Here is a 20342-nt window from a genome sequence, read left to right on the forward strand (position 1 = left end):
TTCTACCTACCCCGCCTCCCGCCGCCCCCCCCCCCCCCCCCCCCCCCCGGGGGGGGATGCACAAGAGGCCAGAGTCAGAGGAACGGAGAGTTCAGGAGGAGGGGGTTACAGAGATAGGGAGGGGAGCGATCTCGGGGGTGGGGGGGAAAGGCCCCAGGCTTGATTATCAGCATGTGCTGAGTTAACTACTCTCAACCTGAGGAGTAGTTGAGTCGCCCCATTTGGTATCAGTGGCTCTGCACTAGAGAGGTGGTGGGGAGGGATTATCAGCCACAATTGCCCTTACCAAATGACAATCAATGGTCAGGATTGGGCTCGACTGTAACGCCCTGTATGTTAAACAGCCTGCACAGGTCGAAGGACCTCCTGGTTGGATCTGCACTGGGGCCTGGCGAGAGACTCCATGTACACGTCTGGGATGGGTGGGATCAACGGGAATGGTGACTCTACCCTGTTTGTCCTTGTTCAGAGCTCTGGTGCAGCCCAATTGGCTGTTGAGGAGGTGCTCGTGATGTCCACCCAATGGCTTGATGCCTTTTCTTGACCAGTGGGTACTGCAGGAGATTCACAGAGTTACAGCCCATTCCTGCAGCGTACAAGTGTCGATACCAGAAGATGGTTTTATTTTAGTTTGGGTAGGGTCAACCAAAACTTGTTTTTGGCCGTCTCCCGAGGGGAGTTTGATCAGTGACACATGGCGTAAGATTGGGTTCAACCACACAGCCCACTTGAAGTACATTAAACAGCCCGCTGATGCCCACTGGCCAGCCTATTACTTGGACAGTGAACAATTGAGGCAGATACCAGTGCCTATGGAATTGAACCCTAGTAAGGGTCCAGGTGAGAGAGGGAGAAGCTTACTGTTTTAAAAAAAAACTTTTGAGATTATATTTAGACGATCTAATTGCTAACTTTCCAATATTAAAGGGTGTCCTTGACAGACACGTTTTATACACTTATAGTATGTTACAGAACCAGTTTATACCCAAAAGGGGCAAGGACTCTACTTGCCAAAAAAAAAGCCATGGACAACAAAAGAGATAAGGGGCAACATAAAACTAAAAGAAAAAGCACAGCACAGATCCTGGTGACTGGGGGAGATACAAAGGACAGCGATGAGTGACAAAACAGATAGTAAGAGCTACAAAAAGGGAGTATGAAAAGAAACTTGCAAGGGATATCAAAATCAACACACGGTTTTTACAATTATATTAGGAAAAAGAGGGTGGTCAAGAGCAATGTGGGCCCCTTAAAAACTGATAATGGTGATATTGTAAATGAAAATAAGGAAATGGCAGACATGTTAAATAATTACTTTGCGTCAGTATTTACAGTAGAGGAAGAGGATAGCATGCCGGACACCCCAAGGAAATTAATTTTGAATTGGGATGTGGACTCACCATAATTAATGTAAGCAAATTAACAGTAATGAAGTAAATAATGGCACTAAATAGTGACAAATCCCCAGGACCAGATAGATTCGATCCCAGAGTTTTAAAGGAAGTAGGTGAGGACACTGCAAAAGCCCTAACTATAATCTTCCAAAGTTCTCTCAATTCAGGAACTGTTCCTTTAGATTGGAAAATTACACATGTCACTCTGCTATTTAAGAAAGGTGAAAGAGGCAAACCAGAGAATTATAGACCAGTTAGCCTAACATCTGTTGTTGGGAAATTACTAGAGTCTATAATTAAGGATAGAGTGACTGAACACCTTGAAAATGTTCAGCTGATCAGAGGCCAGCATGGATTTGTAACGGGTAGATCATGCCTGATGAACTGAACTGAATTGAATTTTTTGAAGAGGTGACTATAGTAGTGGACAGGGGAATGTCTATGGATGTTATTTATATGGACTTCCAGAAGGCTTTCGATAAAGTCCCTCATAAGAAACTGTTAGCTAAAATTGAAGTTCATGGAATTGAGGGCAAATTATTGACGTGGTTAGGAAATTGGCTGGGTGGCAGGAGACAGAGAGTAGGGATAATGGGCAGGTACTCAAAATGGCAGGATGTGACTAGTGGTGCCCCACAGGGATCTGTGTTGGAGCCTCAACTATTCATTGTATTTATTAATGACATAGATGGTGGGATAGAGAGCCACATATCCAAGTCTGCCAATGACACAAAAATAGACCGCATTGTAAGCAGCGTAGATGGAAACATAACATTACAGAGGAAGATTAATAGATTAAGTGAATGAACAAAACTGTGGCAAATGGATTTCAATGTAGGCAAGTGTGAGGTCATTCACTTTGGACCTAAAAAGGATAGATCAGAGTATTTTCTAAATGATGAAAAGCTCGAAACAATAGAGGTTAGGGATCCATGTACATAGAACATTAAAATGTCATGGACTGGTACTGCTGTTTCCCTGATTGAGATTGCAAGTGGATCTAACATTCCGGCAAGAGCTGGTATTGTCATGTGAACAAATGATAATTGTTCAAGAGTGAGGCATGAACGCATGGCAGACTTCCCATTGCCAGGATTTGTTCACATGTCAAGTATTGGATACCAGTGTTATCATCTGGACATGAAATATAGGAACAGGACCAATGGCATCTACAGAATTGTACCATAGGAACAGGGAGGCCATTCAGCCCCTCAAGCCTGTTCTGCCATTCAGTTAGATCGTGGCTGATCTGTATCTTAACTCGATCCATCCGCCTTCGTTCCGTAACCCTTAATACCCTTGCCTATCAAATATCTATCAATCTCAGTTTTGACATTTTCAATTGACCCTCAGCATCGACAGCTTTTTGTGAAAGAGAGTTCCAGATTTCAAATATATGACTGATTCAATATTGTCGTCTTTTTTTTTTTGCCAGACTCTTCCTTTTGCACTTGCCAGGTTAAGATGGATAGATGGAGTTAAGATACAGATCAGCCATGATCTAATTGAATGGTGGAACAGACTCGAGGGGCTGAATGGCCTCCCTGTTCCTATGGTACAATTCTGTAGGTGCCCTCAACTACCTCGTCCGTGGTCCATGCCTCATGTCTGAGCCTAGGCAGTGAGCATTAGCTTGATATCCAAATGTAAGTTAGTCATCACAACCAAGCACGATTCCGACTTCACCTAATGTCCAACGATCAGGATCAGGAACCCTGGCTGATTTATGCCCCCCCGCCCCCCCCCCCCCCTCGGTCCCACTCCTCTCCTTTGCTAGGGCCACTGAAACCAATATTAAACCCCATTTTCTGATATGAGCATAACAACAACAACTTGCATTTAACACAATAAAATGTTCCAAGCTGCTTCATGGGAGCATAAATCAGTCACAAAGTTGACGCCAAGCCACAGTAGGAGACATTAGGACAGGTGACTAAAAGCTTGGTCAAAATTTTAAGAATGGCCTGAAAGTAGGAGACTGGGGTGGAGAGGTTTAGTAAGGGAATCCCAGAGCTTAGGGCCTGGACGGCTGAAGGCACGGCCGCCAATGGCGGGGCAAAGGAAGTGAGGGGTGCACAAGAGGCCAGACTAGGTGGGACGCAGAGATCTTGGTGGCTTGTAGGGCTGGAGAAAGTTAGAGATAAGGAGGAGCAAGGCCAATGGGGGGATTTTGAATACGAGGATGAGAATTCTAAAATCGAGGCAGATGGAGAACCAAACTTGGGACCATCTGATCTGGATGGTTTACTCGCAGGATTGTATAATCACTAGGATCAACGATCAGCCCTAACAAATTTGATGCTGCGTTGCTTGAATGGCTCAGTGCTAAGTTTTTGAAACTTCACTCTGTTTTATTTTTAGCCGCCAAAGAAGAGACAGAGAACAGTGGAGGACTTCAACCAGTTCTGTACGTTCGTGCTGGCTTATGCTGGCTACATCCCATACCCAAAGGAGGTAAGGTTTCGTTACAGCTCACGTGTAGCTTCTCTCATTTTTGCCGGTCTGCTTTGTCGTGCTCTTGGGTAGATCCTTGGTCCCTGAAGGGAGGGAGAAACGACTCAAACAATTAAAACTTAACCAGGACTAGTAGGGCCAAGGGCACACATTTAAAATGAGCTAATGGTAAATTTGGAACTGCTTTCCGCAAATTCTTCTATGCTAAACCTTTATAAAACACTGGTTAGGCCCCAACTGGAGTATTGTGTCCAATTCTGGGCATCACATTTTAGGAAAGATGTGAAGGCTTTAGAGAAGGTGCAGAGGAGATTTACTAGAATGGTGCCACGGATGAGGGACTTCAGTTATATGGAGAGACTGGAGAAGCTGGAGTTTTTCTCCTTAGAACAGAGAAGGTTAAGGGGAGATTTAATAGAGGTGTTCAAAATCATGAAGGGTTTTGATAGAGTAAATAAGGAGAAACTTTCCACTGGCAGAATGGTCGGTAACCAGAGGGGACAGATTTAAGGTAATTGGCAAAGGAGCCAGAGGTGAGATGAGAATTTTGTTTTTATGCAGCGAGTTGTGATGATCTGGAATGCGCTGCCTGAGAGGGCGATGGAAGCAGAGTCAATCGTAACTTTGAAAAGGGAATTGGATAAACACTTGAAGGGGAGAAAATTGTAAGGTTATGAAGAAAGAGCAGAGGAGTGGAACTAATCGGATAGCTCTTTCAAAGACCCAGCACAGGCCCAGACACAATGGGCCCAATGGCTTCCTTCAATGATGTATGATTCTACGATTCTATGTAAAGACTGAACAACACGTGGCATGGGCTCCCGGCAGGGTGAAGGAGGCAAAAAACATTGGAATCATTTAAAGAAAGCGGATGCTGCGATGAAGGGATTGTAGGTTTGTTTGGCCCATGTCTCTTGAGTCAGAAAGCCACGGGTTCAAGTTCCACTTCCAGTCCAGAACTTGAGCTCATGGTCTACATCTGTACTCGAACGCTGCACTGTCTTTCGGATGAGACGTTGTACCGAGGCCCTGTCTGCCCCCTCAGGTGGTTGAAAGATATTTGGAGGAGAGCAAAAAGCTCTCCCCTTTCGTCCTGGCTAACATTCCTCCCCACGGCCAACTCCACTGAAAACAAATTAACTGGTCATTCGTCTCGTTGCTGTTCGTGGGATCTTGCTATGCACAAAGTGACTGCCAGGTTTACCTACAAAACAACAGTGAATGCTCTTCAAAAGTATTTAATTGGGTGTGAAGCTCTTTGGGATAACCTAAGGATGTGATGAGGCGTTATGTAAATGCTAATACTTTTCAATTGATGGGCAATTTTGGATAGGCCAGTGGTTGCCACTTTCTGCATTTAGTGTCAGCTTGGCTCAGTTGGTAGCACTTGTGCCTCTCAGTCAGAGGTTCAGGTCATAGTCCAAGGTGCTTGAGTCCACAATACTAGGCTGACTCTCCAGTGCAGACCTAGACTGCTCCATGTTGAAATCTACAATTGTCCTAAACTTGCCTGGGTCAGGGGTGGAGGAATCAGTTGGGGTTCCCGACTCCTACCCACTGACCCCTGCTGAAAGGTGTGTGTGCACAGACGCTAGCTGAGAGCAGGGTTGTGTTTGGTTCTGGACAGTGCCCAACATGAGTGAACACTTGCTGGAGTGGGGTGCAAAAAATTGATGCAGCAAATTAAAGCTGCACGTCTGTGGGGTGGTGGGGGGGGGGGCTTATCATTCCTCGTCCATTAGCTTTGGTCCACCGTTGGCTTGTGTTACAAGAAGAAAGTCCAATCAGAAGTTGTACGAATTTGGGGATTCTTTTAATGGCTTTTCGATTGGAGATTTTATCGACAGTGTAACAAATGAGGGTTGGATCCAGTGGTCATTCACCAACAATTTGTTACAATGGGAGAAGGGTATCAATTCTGTTCTTGTGACTCAAAAGCCACCATGTGTGCCTCTGTAATTCACCTGTTCATCTGACACGCAAATTACACATTACCATTCTTGTGGGGGGGGATCATGTAATGTGTACGGTCTTGGACCAACAACCGAGAGGTCGTAGGTTCAAATCCCACCCTGGCAAATTGTGAAGTTGAATTCAATGATTCTGGTAATCTGTGGGCTGGCATCAGAAAAACTGACCATGAAATCTGCTGTTTTGTTCCCGTTCCATCATTCGATTAGATCATGGCTGATCTCTACCTCAACTCCATTTTCCCGCCTTTGCTCCAAATCCCTCGATACCCAACAAAAATCTATCAATCTCAGACTTGAAAACTCCAATTGACCCCCAGCATCCACAGCATTTTGGGGGAGAGAGTTCCTGATTTCCACTACCCTCTGTGCAGAAAAAGTGCTTCCTGATTTCATTCCTGAATGGCCTAGCTCTAAATTTATGATTGTGCCCCCTTATTCTGGACTCCCACTCCATAGGGAATAGTTTCTCCTTGTCTACCCTATCAAATCCTTTTAACATTTTAAAGAACTTGATCAGATCATCGCTCAACCTTCTCAACTCAAGGGAATACATAGAAACATAGAAATTAGGAGCAGGAGTAGGCCATTCGGCCCTTCGAGCCTGCTCCGCCATTCAATATGATCATGGCTGATCCTCTATCTCAATACCATATTCCCGCTCTCTCCTCATTCCCCTTGATGCCTATTTGTGTCTAGAAATCTATCTAGCTCCTTAAATATATTCAGTGACTTGGCCTCCACAGCCTTCTGTGGTAGCGAATTCCAAAGGTTCACCACCCTCTGAGTGAAGAAATTTCTCCTCATCTCAGTCCTAAATGTCTTACCCCGTATCCTGAGACTGTGACCCCTCGTTCTGGACCCCCCCCCAGCCAGGAGAAACAACCTCCCTGCATCCAGTCTGTCTAGCCCTGTCAGAATTTTATATGTTTCAATGAGATGCCCTTTCGTTCTTCTAAACTCGAGTGAATACAGGCCTAGTTGACCCAATCTCTTCTCATACAACAGTCCTGCCATCCCAGGAATCAGTCTGGTGAACCTTCGCTGCACTCCCTCTATGGCAAGTATATCCTTTCTTAGGTAAGGAGACCAAAACTGCACACAATACTCCAGGTGTGGTCTCACCAAGGCCCTGTATAACTGCAGTAAGACATCCTTGCTCCTGTACTCAAATCCTCTTGCAATGAAGGCCAGCATACCATTTGCCTTCCTAACTGCATGCTGCACCTGCATGTTTGCTTTCAGTGACTGGTGTACAAGGACACCCAGGTCCCTTTGTACATCAACATTTCCCAATCTATCACCATTTAAATAATACAGTGCCTTTCTATTTTTCCTTCCGAAATGGATAACTTCACATTTATCCACGTTACACTGCATCTGCCATTTATTTGCCCACTCACTCAACTTGTCTAAATCGCCTTGAATTCTCTTTGCATCCTCCTCACAACTCACGATCCCACCTAGTTTTGTGTCATCAGCAAAGTTGGAAATATTACATTTAGTTCCCTCATCCAAATCATTGATATATATTGTGAATAGCTGGGGCCCAAGCACTGATCCCTGCGGTACCCCACTAGTCACTGCCTGCCACCCCGAAAAAGACCCATTTATTCCTACTCTTTGTTTCCTGTCTGTTAACCAATTTTCAATCCATGCCAGTATATTCCCCCCAATCCCATGTGCTTTAATTTTGCACACTAACCTCTTATGTGGGACTTTATCAAAGGCCTTCTGAAAATCTAAATAAACCACATCCACTGATTCTCCCTTTCTATTCTACCAGTTATACCCTCAAAAATCTCCAGTGGGTTTGTCAAACACGATTTCCCTTTAATAAATCCATGTTGACTTTGTCTAATCTCGTTGATATTTTTTAAGCGTCCTGTTATCATATCCTTTATAATTGACTCTAGCATTTTCCCCACTACTGATGTTAGGCTAACTGGTCTGTAGTTCCCTGTTTTCTCTCCCTCCTTTTTTAAATAGTGGGGTTACATTTGCCACCCTCCAATCTGCAGGAACTGCTCCATAATCTATAGAGTTTTGGAAGATGACAACCAATGCATCCACTATTTCCATGGCTACCTCTTTTAGTACTCTGGGATGCAGATTATCAGGCCCTGGGGATTATCTGCTTTCAGTCCCATTAATTTTTCCAGCACTTTTTTTACTAATGCTAATTTCCTTTAATTCCTCCTTCTCACTGGGAAGTTATTTGTGTCCTCTTCCGTGAAGACAGAATCAAAGTATTTGTTTAATTGCTCTGCCATTTCCTTGTTCCCCATCGTAAATTCTCCTGTTTCTGACTGTAAGGGACCTACATTTGTGTTCACTAATCTTTTCCTTTTTACATACTTGTACAAGCTTTTACAGCTCCCTTTTATGTTCCTTGCAAGTTTACTCTCATGTACAAGCCAAGTTTATATATCCTGTCCTCATAATTTAACCGTTTTAGCTCTGGTATCATTCTGGTGAATCTGGGCTGCACCCCCTCCAAGACCAATATATCCTTCCTGAGGTTCGGTGCCCAGGATTGAATGCAGTACTCCAGATGGGGTCTCCTAAAATGTACATGCAGACCTCAATTCTGGAATCGTGCGTCTCACATCAGACTTGTACTGGGGTGGTGTTCCAGATCAAACTGGGGATACTAATTAGTTCAACAACAGCAACAACCTGCATTTATATAGCACCTTTAACGTTGTGAAGCGCCTTGGGATGTTTTACAAGAGCGATTGTCAAAAAAAATTTGACACCGAGCCACATAAGGAGGTATTGGGACAGGTGACCAAAAGCTTGGTCAAAGAGGTAAGTTTTAAGAAGCATCTTAAAGGAAGAGAGAGAGGTAGAGAGGCGGAGTGGTTTAGGGAGGGAATTCCAGAGCTTAGAGCCTAGGCAGCTGAAGGCACGGCCGCCAATGGTGGAGCGATTAAAATCGGGGGGGATACGCAAGAAGCAAGAGTTGGAGGAGCGCAAAGATCTCGGAGGGTTGTAGGGCTGAAGGAGGTTACAGAGATTGGGAGGGGCGAGGCGAGGCCATGGAGGGATTTGAAAACAAGGATGAGAATTTTAAAATCGAGGCATTGCCGGACTGGGAGCCAATGTAGGTCAGCGAGCACAGGGGTGAGGGCTGAATGGGACTTGCTGCGAGTTAGGATATGGGCAGCAGAGTTTTGGATGAGCTCAAGTTTATAGAGGGTGGAAAATGGGTGGCCGGCCAGTAGAGCATTGGAATAGTCAAATTTAGAGGTAATAAAGGCATGGCTGAGGGTTTCAGCAGCTGATAAGCTGAGGCAGGGGTGGAGATTGGTGATGTTATGAAGGTGGAGGTAGGCGTCCTTGGTGTTCGAGCAGACATGTGGTCGGAAGCTCATCTCGGGGTCAAATTGGACACCAAGGTTGTGAATGGCCTGGTTCAGGGTGCCTTATAACAAAACTACTATTGGCAACAGTTCTCAGCTCACACCTCTTTTGCGAAAAGGTTTCTGAAGAAGGCATATCATAGAAGGAGGCCATTCAGCCCATTACGCCTGTGCCAGCTCTCTGAAAGAACTATTCAAGTAGTCTCACTCCTCTGCTCAATCCGCATAGCCCTGCGAATTTTCTCCCGTTCAAGTATTTATTCAATTCCCTTTTGAAAGTTACGATTGAATCTGCTTCCTCCTCCATTTCAGGAAGTGCATAAACATAAGAAATAGGAGCAGGAGTAGGCCATCTGGCCCCTCGAGCCTGCTCCGTCATTCAGTAAGATCATGGCTGATCCTCAACCTCAACTCCACCTTCCCGCCTAATCCATAAGACATAAAGAGCAATAGTGATCGGGGATTCTATAGTTAGGGGAACAGACAGGCGTTTCTGCGGCCGCAGACGTGATTCCAGGATGGTATGTTGCCTCCCTGGTACCAGGGTCATGGATGTCACTGAACGGCTGCAGAACATTCTTGAGGGGGAAAGTGAACAGCCAGAGGTCATGGTACATATCGGTACCGATGACCTAGGTAGAAAGAGGGATGAGGTCCTGCAGGCCGATATTAAGGAGTTAGGAAAGAGATTAAGAAGCAGGACCTCAAAGGTAGTAATCTCTGGATTACTCCCAGTGCCACGCACTAGCAAGAAGAAATAAGAGGATGAGTAGATGAATGCATGGCTGGAGAGATGATGCAGGAGGGAGGGGTTTCGATTCCTGAGGCATTGGGATCAATTCTGGGGGAGGTGGGACCTGTACAGGCCGGACGGGTTGCACCTCGACAGGGCCAGGACCAATGTCCTCGCGGGGAGGTTCGCTAGTGCTGTTTGGGGGGGAGGGGGGTTGCGGTTTGAACTAATTTTGGAAGGAGATGGGCATCAGGATGTAGCATTGGAAAGGAGAAACAAGGGGCACAAAGGATTGAGAGAGAGATAGATAGCAGTAGAGCAAGAAATAGTCCGGCAGTAGATGGGACCAGACTGAGAGAGTACAAGTCTAAGATTGGTTTGCAGTGCGTGTGTGTAAACGCACGAAGCGTAGTAAACAAGGTTGATGAGCTGCAGGCGCAATTAGCCACATGGGAATATGACGTTGTGGCGATAACGTAGACCCAGCTCAAAAAAAGGGCAGGATTGGGTACTAAAAATTCCTGGATACAAGGTGGCAGGGCAGGTTGAGAAAGCGGTTAACAAAGCATAGGCATCCTGGGCTTTATAAATAGAGGCATAGAGCACAAAAGCAAGGAAGTCGTAATGAACCTTTATAAAACATTGGGTTCATCCACAACTGGAGTATTGTGTCCAGTTCTGGGCACCGCACTTTAGGAAAGATATGAAGGCCTTAGAGAGGGTGCAGAAAAGATTTACTGGAATGATTCCAGGGATGAGGGACTTTTGTTACGTGGATAGATTGGGGAAGCTGGGGTTATTCTCCTTGGAACAGAGAAGAATTAGAGGAGATTTGATAGAGGTATTTAAAATCATGAAGGGTCTGGACAGGATAGAGAGAAACTGTTCCCATTGGCGGAAGGGTCAAGAACCAATGGACATAGATTTAAGGTGATTGGCAAAAGAACCAAAGGCGACATGAGGAAAAACATTTTTACACAGTGAGTGGTTAGGATCTGGAATGCACTGCCCGAGGGGGTGGTGGAGGCAGATTCAATCATGGTCTTCAAAAGGGAACCAAATAAGTACTTGAAAGGAAAGAAATTGCAGAGCTACGGGGATAGGGCAGGGGAGTGGGACTAGCTGGATTGCTCTTGCTCTTGCATAGGACTGGCATGGACTTGATGGGCCGAATAGACTCCTTCTGTGCTGTAACCTTTTTATGATTCTATGATATAGGCTGAGAAATAGGAGCAGATGCATTCCAGATCGTATTAACTCGCTGTGTAAAAGAAAAATTCTCATCTCCTCTGGTTCTTTTGCCAATTATCGTAAGTTTGTGTCCCCTGGTCACCGACCCTCCATCTGGTGGAAATAGTTTCTCCTTATTTACTCTACAAAAAGCCCCTCATAATTTTGAACACCTCTATTAATTCTCCCCTTAACCTTCTCTGCTCTAAGGAGAACAATCCCAGCTTCTCCCGTCTCTCCACGTAATTGAAGTAAATTACGTTGTTTTATAATGTAAATTATGTTATCGTTTAGGTGGAATATTTATGTTCATGAAGCAATGTCCAGACATGCAAGCATTTATTGGAATCCATCTGCCAACTTTAATGAGCGATTATATTGCTGTTAATCTTGCTGAGCCCATGAAATACAGACACAACATTCCAGTGGGAACTTGTTGCGATCATCAAATCCCTCAGGTTGTTACAGTGAATGACTGGGATTGCTCCAAGTGGCAGTAGTCTGGTCTGTGGCAGGATTAAATTGTTACTTGCATTCTGGTTGGTTGCATTCGATTACAAAAATTAGTTGAGACTTTCACACTTCGACCAGATATTAATGAGCTGGTTCCTTCACGCAGTGCAATGCTTGGAGGAGCAATGTATGACCTGCCCTTGTGCCTGAAGCTGTGTAAAAGTGTAGCGGGGGGGGTGGGGGTTTAATACTCCACTGAAATCCTTACGAAGTTTGGGGTTGGGTGGGGGGGGGGAAAGGACCTTTTTCAACCACTGCAAGTTTCAAAGAATGAATGAAAGTGAGGGGCAGAGAGACACGATAACGGAAGTGTGGGAATGGTTTGTCTTTGTGGGTCACTTGGCTGCATATAACGGCATCCCAAAGGTCAAGCATAAAGCTCAAATGAATGTCGCCATTAGTTAACATATCTCAAGCTGTAAAAACCAACAGATCTTGGTGTTCTAATTTAGGATTTAATCACCAATGATGGACCTGCAGTGAGGACAGATCTTTCCAAGCCTCTGGGTCCACAAATTTCAAACGGGCGAAAGCAGCAGAGGAAGAAATCTTAGTACAAATATATAAAAACGACATAGAATGTGCAGCACAGAAACAGGCCATTCGGCCCCATAGGTCCAATCCATGTTTATGCTCCGCAAGAGCCTCCTCCCACCTTACTTCACTTAACCCGATCAACATACCCTTCTATTCCTTTCTTCCTCATATACTTATCTAGCTTCCCCTTAAATGCATCTTTGCTATTCTTACTGCTCTCTGGGTTTAGAAGTTTCTTCTGAATTCCCTATAGGATTTATTAGTGACTATTTTATATTTATGACCTCTAGTTCTGGTCTCCCCCACAAGTGGAAACATCTTCTCTACGTTTACCCTATCAAACCCTTTCATAATCTTAAAGACCTCTATCAGGTCACCCCTCAGCCTTCTCTTTTCGAGAGAGAAGAGCCTGTTCAGTCTTTCCTGATAGGTACGTAACCTCTCAGTTCTGCTATCATTCTTGTAACACTTTTTTGCACCACCTTCAGCATGAGTTGTGGGTTGGACCCACAGGCTATGGTCTGGACACCTCTTGGTGTGGGTCCAGGACACTGACAAACTAGCGACAGATTCACTTCATTGTTTTTGTAGGATGAGGTGCTACAATCGACCTTAACGTTTCTGGGCCGGGGAGGAGAAGGATCACCCAGGGCTCCAACCCCTGATGTACAAGGAAGGTTGTCACCTTCACAGCTTCCCTGATTGATGATGATATGCCAAATTAGGCGGTCCCTCTCGCTGCAGAAGGAAGCAGGTCAAGACTGTCCAAACTCTTCAGGGACACGTCAGTCTTCCATTGATCCAGGAATATAACCATCCAATCATGGAAATTGATTGGAGGGAAAAAAATGCTCAGTAGTATGACAGCTAGCTTTTAGTCTCAACTATTTTAATGGATGACTATTCAATAGATGATTAAATTTTCCAGACCCCTTGTGCCGGCCCAATTTGTTATGGTAATGTGGAACGAAGTAGCCCATCAAAGAAGGACCACATCTCCAGAAGGTTTTCTGATGATTGGTGTTTGGCATTGAGACTCGCTGATCAAATTATAAACTGATGGTTAGAGATTACACCAACAGTTTCATGTAGAGATAGACTGAAATATATATCTATACATCTATGTATATGTGTACGTGCGTGTGCGTGTGTGTGTGTATTCTCCTACGTAAAGCTGGTAGCTCTCACTGAATTATGCATCCATGGGCTCTGTCTGTCATTTGGTGTCCCACTAACTGGCCATTGTTCATGTGTTTGCCTTGCCCAGTGAATGTTGGCAGGGTAAAGGAAGGAAGAACTTGCATTTATACAGCGCCTTTCACGACCTCAGGACATCCCAAAGAATATAACAACATAAGAAATAGGAGCAGGAGTAGGCCATAAGGCCCCTCGAGCCTGCGCCATCATTCAGTAAGATCATGGCTGATCTTCGACCTCAACTCCACTTTCCCGCCCAATCCCCATATCCCTTGATTCCCTTAGATTCCAAACATCTATCGATCTCAGCCTTGAATATACTCAACGACTCAGCATCCACAGCCCTCTGGGGTAGAGAATTCCAAAGATTCACAACCCTCTGAGTGAGGAAATTACTTCTCAACTCAGTCCTAAATTGCTCACCCATTATCCAGAGACTATGCCCCATGGTTCTAGACTCTCCAGCCAGGGGAAACACCCACTCTGCATCTACCCTGTCAAGCCCTCTAAGAATTTTATACGTTTCAATGCGATCATCCCTCATTCTTCTAAGCTCCAGAGAATATAGGCCCATTCTACTCAATCTCGCCTCATAGGACAACCCTCTGATCCCAGGAATCAATCTAGTGAACCTTTGTTGCACTGCCTCTAAGGCAAGTATATCCTTCCTTAGGTAAGGAGACCAAAACTGTACACAGTACTCCAGGTGTGGTCTCACCAATGCCCTGTACAATCGCAGTAAGACTTCCTTACTCTTGTACTCCAACCCCCTTACAATAAAGGCCGAGATACCATTTGCCTTCCTAATTGCTTGCTGTACCTGCATGTTAACTTTGTGTTTCGCGGAAAAGGACACCCAAATCTCTCTGAACACCAACATTTAATAGTTTCTCACCATTTAAAAAATATTCTGTTTTTCTATTCTTCCTACCAAAGTGAATAACCTCACATTTCCTCACATTATACTCCCTCTGCCACCTTCTTGCCCACTCACTTAACCTGTCTATATCCCTTTGCAAACTCTTTGTGTCCTCCTCATAGCTTGCTTTCCCACTTAGCTTTGTATCGTCAGCGAACTTGGATACATTACACTCGGTCCCTTCATCTAATTCATTAATATAGATTGTAAATAGCTGAGGCCCAACTTGTGGTACCCGACTAGTTACAGCCTGCCAACCTGAAAATGACCCATTTATCCCTACTCTCTGTTTTCTGTCTGTTAACCAATCCTCTATCCATGCTAAGATATTACCCCAACCCTATGAGCCCTTATCTTGTACAATAACCTTTTATGTGGCACCTTATCGAATGCCTTTTGAAAATCCAAATATACTACATCCACTGGTTCCTTTTAATCTACCCTGCTACTTACGTCCTCAAAAAACTAATAGATTTGTCAAACATGATTTCCCTTTCATAAAACCGTGTTCACTCTGCCTAATCATATTATGATATTCTAAGTGCCTTGTTACTACTTCCTTAATAATGAATTTCAGCATTTTCCTGATGACTGATGGCAGGCTCTTTGGGCTGTAGTTCCCTGTTTTCTATCCCTCCTTTCTTGAATATCGGTGTTACATTTGCTACCTTCCAATCCACTGGGACCGTTCTAAAATCTAGGGAATTTTGGACAGTTGTAGAACCGACCAGGGAACAGGCTATTTTAGATCTTATCTTGTGTAATGAGACAGGATTAATTCGTAATCTCATAGTAAAGCATCCTCTGGGGAAGAGTGATCATAATATGAACAAATTTGACGTTGAGTTCGAGGGTGAGATACTTATACTTCTCCACTTTTTTTGAACAGGGGTGTAACATTTGCAATCCTCCAGTGTATTCTAGTAAAAAGCAATGCAATGACAAGGGCGCTCTGTTCGACCTCTGGGACTCACTACATTTACCTAGATAATGGGCAAGAAAAGATGACCCCTGGTTTGTAGGGGAGAAACCAGTGATGCTGAACCCAAGGCAGTTTCTGGGGCAAAACCCCAACATTGTAACAAAGTCTGAGAAAAACACATAGTTTGCGCATCAAAAATATGCCTGAACCGCAGAACGCAGGAAAAAAGGGCATACTGGCCAGCAGCAGAGAGCAGCTTCACTGATATTTCAAGTCCAGACCTTCAGGAAAGGACAGAGGGAAAAAGGGCGATATGGAGGAGAGGCACAAATGATAATTTAACTTCCACAACAATTAAGAAATTAGAGCACTCTCGAATGTATTGCTTACCAGAGTGGCCAGTCATTTTCGAGAGCTGTATAGGAGCTTTCAGCAGCACGTTTGATTTTGATGAGTTGGATGTATTGCTGCCAATTAAAAACAAAGAGTTACACTAGCTGTGAGCCTGGGTGGCACCGAGTGGAGGCAATAAGCTACCGATCTCAATTATTCACAAATGTACATAGAATTACATAGAATGTACAGCACAGAAACAGGCCTGCAGGAAGATATCAACGGACTGGTCAGATGGGCAGAAAAGTGGCAAATGGAGTTCAATCCAAAGAAGTGTGAGGTTATGCATTTGGGGAGAGCAAACAAGGCAAGGGAATATACAATAAATGGGAGGATACTGAGAGGTGTAGAGGAAGTGAGGGACCTTGGAGTGCATGTCCACAGATCCCTGAAGGTAGTAGGACAGGTCGATAAGGTGGTTAAGAAGGCATATGGAATGCTTTCCTTTATTAGCCGAGGCATAGAATATACTAGTAGGGATGTTATGCTGGAACTGTATAAAACACTAGTTAGGCCACAGTTTGAGTACTGCGCACAGTTCTGGTCACCACATTACAGGAAGGATGTAATTGCACTGGAGAGTGTGCAGAGGAGATTTACAAGGATGTTACCAGGACTGGAGAATTTTAGCTATGATGACAGATTGGATAGGCTGGGGTTGTTTTCCTAAAACACAGGAGGTGAGGGGTGATTTGATTGAGGTGCACAAAATTATGAGGGGCCCAGATAGAGTGGATAGGGAGAACCTATTTCCCTTAGCGAAGGGGTCAATAACCAGGGGGCATAGATTTAAAGTGATTGGTAGAAGGATTAGAGCGGAAATGAACAAAATTGTTTTCCCCCAGAGGGTGGTGGGGATCTGGAACTCACTGCCTGAGAGGGTGGTAGAGGCAGAAACAACTCATTTAAAAAAAAATACCAGGATGTGCACCTGAAGAGCCGTGACCTGCAGGGCTACGGACCAAATGCTGGAAAGTGGGATTAGGCTGGGTGGCTCATTTCTCAGCCGGCGCGGACACGATGGGCCGAATGGCCTCCTTCTGTGCCGTAAATTTTTTATGATTCATTAATTCAGGGATAGTGGATGCATTGCTTGTGATCTTCCAAAATTCCTTAGATTCTAGAACGGTCCCAGCAGATTGGAAGGTAGCAAATGTAACCCCACTATTCAAGAAAGGAGGGAGAGAGAAAACAGGGAACTACAGCCAGTTAGCCTGACATCAGTCACCGGGAAAATGCTGGAATCCATTATTAAGCAAGTGGTAATGGGGCACTTAGAAAATCATAATATGATCAGGCAGAGTCAACATGGTTTTATGAAAGGGAAACGTGTTTGACAAATCAGAGAATCATTGAAAGGTTACAGCACGGAAGGAGGCATTCGGCCCATCGAGTCCGCGCCGGCTCTATGCAAGAGCAATCCAGCTAGTGTTGTGTGGCACTACCACCGTACTAAATCGGATAGATTCAGAACAGATCTAGCAGCTCAAAACTGGGCATCCATGAGGTGCTATGGGCCATCGGCAGCAGCAGAATTGTATTCTAGCACAATCTGTAACCTCATGGCCCGGCATATTCCTCACTCCACCATTACTAAAAAGCCAGGGGATCAATCCTGGTTCAATGAGGAGTGTGGAAGAGCATGCCAGGAGCAGCATCAGGTGTACCTCAAAATGAGGTGCCAACCTGGTGAAGCTACAACTCAGGACTGCATGCATGCTAAACAGTGGAAGCAACATGCTATAGTCAAAGCTAAGCGATTCCACAACCAACGGATCAGATCAAAGCTCTGCAGTCCTGCCACATCCAGTCGTGAAGGTGGTGGACAATTAAACAACTGTTGGGAGGAGGAGGCTCCCTGAACATCCCCGTCCTCAATGATGGCAGAATCCAGCACGTGAGTGCAAAAGACAAGGCTGAAGCGTTTGCAACCATCTTCAGCCATAAGTGCCGAGTGGATGATCCATCTCAGCCTCCTACTGACATCCCCACCATCACAGAAGCCAGTCTTTAGCCAATTTGATTCACTCCACGTGATATCAAGAAACGGCTGAGTGCACTGGATACAGCAAAGGCTATGGGCCCCGACAATATCCCGGTTGTAGTGCTGAAGACTTGTGCTCCAGAACTAGCTGCGCCTCTAGCCAAGCTGTTCCAGTACAGCTACAACTCTGGCATCTACCCGACAATGAAAAATTGCCCAGGTATGTCCTGTCCACAAAAAGCAGGACAAATCCAATCCGGCCAATTACCGTCCCATCAGTCTACTCTCAATCATCAGCAAAGTGATGGAAGGTGTCGTTGACAGTGCTATCAAGCGGCACTTACTCACCAATAACCTGCTCACCGATGCTTAGTTTGGGTTCTACCAGAACCACTCGGCTCCAGACCTCATTACAGCCTTGGTCCAAACTTGGACAAAAGAGCTGAATTCCAGAGGTGAGGTGAGAGTGACTGCCCTTGACATCAAGGCAGCATTTGACCGAGTGTGGCACCAAGGAGCCCTAGTAAAATTGAAGTCAATGGGAATCGGGGAAAACTCTCCAGTGGCTGGAGTCATACCTAGCACAAAGGAAGATGGTAGTGGTTGTTGGAGGCCAATCATCTCAGCCTCAGGACATTGCTGCAGGAGTTCCTCAGGACAGTGTCCTAGGCCCAACCATCTTCAGCTGCTTCATCAATGACCTTCCCTCCATCATAAGGTCAGAAATGGGGATGTTCGCTGATGATTGCACAGTGTTCAGTTCCATTCGAAACCCCTCAGATAATGAAGCAGTCCGTGCCCTCATGCAGCAAGACCTGGACAACATCCAGGCTTGGGCTGATAAGTGGCAAGTAATCATCATGCCAAACAAATGCCAGGTAATGACCATCTCCAACAAGAGAGAGTCTAACCACCTCCCTTTGACATTCAACGGCATTACCATCGCTGAATCCCCCACCATCAACATCCTGGGGGTCACCATTGATCAGAAACTTAACTGGACCAGCCACATAAATACTGTGGCTACAAAGCAGGTCAGAACTGGAGAGTTTTCCTCCTGATTCCCATTGACTTCAATTTTACTCGGGCTCCCTGGTGCCACACTCAGTCAAATGCTGCCGTGATGTTAAGGGCAATCACTCTCAACTCAGGTTAGAGGCTGGGTATTTTGCGGCGAGTGATTAACCCCCTGATTCTCCAAAGCCTTTCCATCATCTATAAGGCACAAGTCAGGAGTGTGATGGAATACTCACCACTTGCCTGGATGAGTGCAGCTCCAACAACACTCAAGAAGCTCGACACCATCCAGGACAAAGCAGCCCGCTGGATTGGCACCTCATCCACCACCTGAAACATTCACTCCCTTCACCACCGGCGCACTGTGGCTGCAGTGCGTACCATCCACAGAAAGCACTGGAGCAACTTACAAAGGCTTCTTCGACAGCACCTCCCAAACTCGTGACCTCTATAACCTAGAAGGACAAGGGCAGCAGGAACATGGGAACAACACCACCTGCACGTTCCCCTCCAAATCACACACCATACCGACTTGGAAATATATTACTGTTCCTTTGTCGTCGCTGGGTCAAAGTCCTGGAACTCCGTTCCTAACAGCACTGTGGGAGAACCTTCACCACACGGACTGCAGCGGTTCAAGAAGGCGGCTCACCGCCACCTTCTCAAGGGCAATTAGGGATGGGCAATAAATGCTGGCCTCGCCAGCGACGCCCACATCCCAGGAACGATTTTTTAAAAATCCCACTTCCCTGCCCTACCCCTGTAGCCCTGCAAATGTTTTCCTTTCAAGTGCTTATCCAGTTCCCTTTTGAAGGCCATGATTGAATCTGCCTCCACCACCCCCTCAGGCAGTGCGTTCCAGATCCTAACCACTCGCTGTGTAAAAAAGGTTTTTCCTCCTGTCACCTTTGGTTCTTTTGCCAATCACCTTAAATCTATATCCTCTGGTTCTTGACCCTTCCCCCAATGGGAACAGTTTCTCTCGATCTACTCTGTCTAGACCCTTCATGATTTTGAATACCTCTATCAAATCTCCTCTCAACCGTTTCTGTTACAACGAGAATAATCCCAGCTTCTCCAGTCTATCCACGTAACTAAAGTCCCTCATCCCTGGAATCAGTCTAGTAAATCTCTTCTGCGCCCTCTCTAAGGCCTTCACATCTTTCCTAAAGTGCAGTGCCTAGAACTGGACACAATACTCCAGTTGTGGCCGAACCAGTGTTTTATAAAGGTTTATAAAGGTCCGTACTTTTGTACTCTCTGCCTCTATTTATAAAACCTAGGAACCCGTATGGTTTATTAAACCACTTTCACAATGTGTCCTGCCACTTTCAACAATTTGTGCACATATACCCCCAGATCTCTCTGTTCTTGTACCCCTTTTAGAGTTGTGCCCTCTAGTTTATATTGCCTCTCCTCGTTCTTCCTACCGAAATGAATCACTTCGCATTTTTTTGCGTTAAATTTCATCTGCCACATGTCTGCCCATGCCAACAGCCTGTCCATATCCTCCGTAAGTCTATCACTATCCTCCTCACTTTACTACACTTCCAAATTTTGTGTCATTTGGAAATTGTGCCCTGTACACCCAAGTCAAAGTCATTAATATATATCAAGAAAAGCAGTGGTCCCAGCACCGACCCCTGGGGAACACCACTGTACACCTCCCTCAAGTCCGAAAAACAACTGTTCACCACTACTCACTACTCTCTGT

The 20342-nt window shown here is 45.3% G+C and overlaps 2 protein-coding genes across 3 annotated transcripts in view; one reads left to right on the forward strand and one right to left on the reverse strand.

Annotated features, from left to right (window-relative positions):
* LOC137331222 (PHD finger protein 13-like) overlaps nt 1–20342 on the forward strand; it is a 115784-nt gene that overhangs the window by 5452 nt on the left and 89990 nt on the right. For both annotated transcript variants that reach the window (XM_067994854.1, XM_067994855.1), the window contains exon 3: nt 3756–3848. In XM_067994854.1, coding sequence (XP_067850955.1) covers nt 3756–3848 — 93 coding nt within the window. The remainder of the gene's footprint in view (nt 1–3755; nt 3849–20342) is intronic.
* Nucleotides 3763–20342, reverse strand: part of LOC137331223 (uncharacterized) — a 126106-nt gene continuing 109526 nt past the window's right edge. The window contains exons 3-4 of the mRNA XM_067994862.1: nt 15625–15701; nt 3763–3931 (exon numbers count right to left, since the gene is read on the reverse strand). Coding sequence (XP_067850963.1) covers nt 15664–15701 — 38 coding nt within the window. The 3' untranslated portion in view covers nt 3763–3931; nt 15625–15663. The remainder of the gene's footprint in view (nt 3932–15624; nt 15702–20342) is intronic.

The sequence above is a fragment of the Heptranchias perlo genome, chromosome 13 (genome assembly GCF_035084215.1).
Source record: "Heptranchias perlo isolate sHepPer1 chromosome 13, sHepPer1.hap1, whole genome shotgun sequence".
Taxonomy (NCBI): domain Eukaryota; kingdom Metazoa; phylum Chordata; class Chondrichthyes; order Hexanchiformes; family Hexanchidae; genus Heptranchias; species Heptranchias perlo.